The sequence below is a fragment of the Pteropus vampyrus genome, unplaced genomic scaffold, assembly GCF_000151845.1.
Source record: "Pteropus vampyrus isolate Shadow unplaced genomic scaffold, Pvam_2.0 Scaffold1000005085, whole genome shotgun sequence".
NCBI lineage: Eukaryota > Metazoa > Chordata > Mammalia > Chiroptera > Pteropodidae > Pteropus > Pteropus vampyrus.
In genome coordinates, this window is record NW_011919487.1 from 1 (window position 1) to 3,977 (window position 3,977).

Genomic DNA, 3,977 nt, shown 5'->3' on the forward strand with positions numbered 1-3,977 from the left:
CCGTTACCCCAAAGAAACACAGAAGCCACACACCACACCGTGCTCTCAAGACAGGCTGCCCCCAACGGCACAACGAGCCCCCACGCACAGGCATGGGAGACGGTTGCACATTCCCAGCCTCTTCTTTTCATTCTGCGTTTATTGCGCAGACGTGCCTGTGAGCAGTGGCGTCCCTTGTCCTTCCCCTGTCCCCAGGTCTGGTCCAGTGTGGCCAGCGTGAGGTGCTCGCTCTGCAGGGCGTCGGCAAGCGCCCACTGGGCGTGATTTGACAGCTCGGGCTGCTACGTTGGGCGTTAGCCCTGCCCTTTACACCCAGACAGACCCAGAGGGGTGGGCACGTCCAGAGAGGCCCACCGCTCAGCACCGCGGGGCGACACCCTGCGTGGAGCAGCGTCGCCCCTGAGGGAGGCGTGGAGGCCCTGGAGCATGGAGGGACCAGCCTGGTTTTTCTGGAGGAGGGAACTCGGGGCTTCGGGGTCAGTCCTGGCTCGCCTGCCCTCGCCACCTGGCCACAGTGCCCGCCTGCCCCTTTTCTCTCACCTGTGCCCAGGTCTCGTTCAGCGCTGCGTCATCATCCAGAAGGACCAGCATGGCTTCGGCTTCACGGTCAGCGGGGACCGCGTGGTCCTGGTGCAGTCTGTGCGGCCCGGTGAGTCCCGTGCTCACCGAGCCCGCCTGTGGCCTGCACCGCATCCCGGAGGCCTGGGCAGTCCCCGGGCATGAACGGGTCTCTCTAGAACTGGGTCCCTGGGGCTTCTGGGAGGGTCCCCACAGGGCTCAGCCACCAGGCAGAATTTCCAGGGATGACAGCGCGTTCGCTTGGCCTGCTGGGAAGCGTAAAAACAGCAACATGACCTATAGGCCACTGGGCAGAGAGAAGCCTTCCCTGAAGAAGTGAGATTTCAGGAGTTTGAGATGGAAATGAAACCACGTGGGGGGCAGGTGGGGGGCCCCCTCGGGAGCAATCAGCCAAGTAGCCAACTAAGCACTCCGGGGCGCGGTCCTGCAGCCAGGTGGCAGGTCCTCCAGCGTCCTCGCTGTCAGTGACCTGGGCTGAGGAAGACGGGAGGAGATGGGAGTGGGGGAGCTTAACGCGAGTGAGCCAGAGGGCTGGGTGGCCGCACACGGGGTTGGGCCTGGTGACTGGAGCGCGGTGAGCCCGGCTCGGAGGAGACGGGGGGAAGGGGCGGGAGCAGGCCGGCCCTTCACACGGAGCGCAGTGCCACACGGCAAGGGAAGGGCTCCTCCCGAAGCTCAGGGAAGATTTGGAATCCGTTCGTGGGAATGGCGAAAAGAGGGCGTCCAATCCGTGACCCAAAAGGGGGCGCGTGGCCGCAGGCCCCTCAGTGATCGCGGCTGCTCTTAGGGATTTGTCGTGCCCGTGGCAGGGCTCTGTCCTCTGCTGCCCTGTTCTCACGAGGCTCCTGGGCCAGGAGAAGGGAGCTGGCCGGCCGCGCTGACTGTGCTTGGCCTCTGCGGGCTCTTTGGCCCAGAGGGCCTGGGGTCCCCTCCAGGGACCCTCACCTCTCCCCCAGGCCCAAGCAGGGTCAGATCACAGAGGGCAGGTCGGAAGCATGGCTCCAGCAAACCCAAGTTTGGGGAGGTGCGCGCGCGTGCGTGCGTGTGTGCGTGTGTGTGTGTGTGTGTGTCGGGGAGGAGATGTCCTTTGGATTGGCTTGGAAGTCACAGTGTGACACAGCAGTTGTTAACGTCTGCTCCTCGAAGTGCAATGTGCTCTGTCCGTGCCCATCACCCAGGGGCAGAGATGGCTGAAACCCTCCGTCCCGGCCCAGCCCGAGGGACTGAACCGCTTTCCGGCAAGGGGGCCAGGGAGTAGGCTTTGTGGTGAAGTCTCGTGCTCACTGAAGTCTGGGGGCCGCTCCTGCTCCTCAGCACTGAGGGTTGAGTATTTTTTCATCGCTGGGTTGTTAGAGGTCACATTGTGTGTCTCGTGCGCGCAGGCTCGTCACTCCCCACCTTCAGTTCCAGGTGACAGCTGTGCCACGTGCAAGTGGCCTCCAGGCCCCACGTGGAGAAGCCAGAGTGCGGCGTAGTCGTCACCGTGCTTTCTCTTGCTCTGACCAGGAACGTCGAGATGTGCGCCGTGGGGGTTTGGTTTTGGTCAGATGAATACAGCTTACGGACATGATCATCACCTCGGGGCAGGTTTAGAAAAAGCGTAATATTTATGCTTCTCGTTAACGTGCCTCGGTGTCCGTGCTCCGCGTGCTTCCTGGATGTGAACGAAACGGGGCCCTACGTCCATTAGAACCCCGTGGCACTGAGACCCCCCCGGGGCCCCAGTGGGGCGCCCACCTGGGAGGAATGGGCAGGCTCTGCTCAGCGTCATGCCCACCGGAAAGGGGGAAACCGTGAATGGTCTGAAACAGCCTTGTAACGGAACGCAGAGCCGCTGCCGTGCCCGTCGTCAGTGCCGTGTGCGAGCCCCCCAGGCCTGCGAGCCCGTTCGAAAGCTCTGCTTTTAACCCTTCCTGGGTGCTTTTCTCGGTGGTTCTTTACGCCGGCAGTGACGTGTGACACAGTAGACTCATTCTTCCCACTGGGTCGTGAGAGGGACGCATTTGGCCTTGGGACACACCCAGGTGCGTCCGCGTGAAGCACACCTGCTGCTGCCGGGCCAGGTGGAGGGAAGGGCGGGCGCGAGGCCAGTGGGCCGCCCCGGCTCAGCGTCAGCCTGTCCCTGCGGTGCGCACGAGGTCTCAGCACGGACGTGAGGAGACGCTGGAGGGGGCGATGTGACAGGGACCCGGGCACACTCGGTGGCCTGTGGGACGGGTGGCGGGCCCCGCTGACCGGACCCGCCTCTTGCAGGAGGAGCGGCCGTGAAAGCCGGAGTGAAGGAGGGCGACCGGATCATCAAGGTGAGCGGCCCTGCGCGCGCGCCTGGCGCATTCGGCCCGCGTGGGGCTGGGTGCTGCCGGGAGGGCGGGCACGGCGGGCGACGCGACGGCGGCCAAGGTAGCCGGTTCCACGCTCTAGGCCTTTCTCGACCCGCAAGTAGCCGAGCTTCTGGGACAGATTTCATTATTCCCGTCGCACGGCTGAGCAAAAGAGGGTGAAGAGGAAGAGGCTGGGTCCTCCAGGTCCCGGGTTGGTGCTCCAGCCTGCACTCAGCGCTGGCTCTGGGTCCCGCCACCTCTCACTGCTGTCACCCGTCCTGCCGATTCAGCTCACTCTTCTGCAGTGCAGAGTCTCAGAGCCGTTAGGGAATTCAGGGTGAGGACAGCCCGGAGTCAGCCAGCAGGAGTACAGGCTGATGGCTGGAAGGACAGACGCCAAAAACGAGTGAGCGACGCACGCACACGGTTGCAGACTCACAGACTCGTGGGGAAGCCAGGGCGCGGGGCCGGCACGAATAGGAGCAAGTGTGCCGTGTGGCCTGGAGAGAGGTGGCCGGAGGCGGCCGGCGGACGTCGAGATGGCTCCCACAGGAGCGCTGTTTGCACCTTGTGCAGGGCCCGGGTCTCAAACCCCATTGCTCAGCATCGTTTGTCCCCCAACAGGTGAACGGCACCATGGTGACCAACAGCTCGCATCTGGAGGTTGTGAAGCTCATCAAATGTGAGTTGCAGAGAGCTGATCCCTGAAAAAGTAGGGGAGCAGACGGCCAGGCAGTGGGGGCTGTCGACCTGGGCTCCCCCTCAGACGTGGCAGCAGCGCGTCGCGTCTGGCCGCAGCTCCCTGCCAGCCTCTCGTCAGCCTCTTGTCTCCGCCCCGTCTGGGCGCTCCCCGTTAGACCGTCCGAGAGCAGGCCTTGCTCACGGCTGTTCACGGACTGTTCACGGATGCTCGAGGAGAGTTGGGGGCGTGGGGCTTTGGAGGGGGGGCTGGTGCCTGAGCGCCTGCCATGGGCCGGGCAGCCGCGCACTGGGGTGCGACAGAGGAGGGATCGGGGAGCCCCGCAGAGCGTTCCCGGGTGTTCGCGGCTGGAACGTGGCTGGGGTCCGTGCGGGGAC

General features: G+C 64.5%; 1 protein-coding gene across 1 annotated transcript; it reads left to right on the forward strand.

The window, feature by feature from the left end:
• The first annotated feature begins 215 nt into the window (after positions 1 to 215).
• On the forward strand, positions 216 to 3,828 carry LOC105311586 (rho guanine nucleotide exchange factor 11-like). Its single transcript, XM_011387555.2, has 3 exons — positions 216 to 649; positions 2,833 to 2,882; positions 3,525 to 3,828. The coding sequence occupies exons 1-3, from the start codon at positions 427 to 429 to the stop codon at positions 3,606 to 3,608; spliced, it is 357 nt and encodes a 118-aa protein (XP_011385857.1). The 5' UTR covers positions 216 to 426; the 3' UTR covers positions 3,609 to 3,828.
• Positions 3,829 to 3,977: the final 149 nt, after the last annotated feature.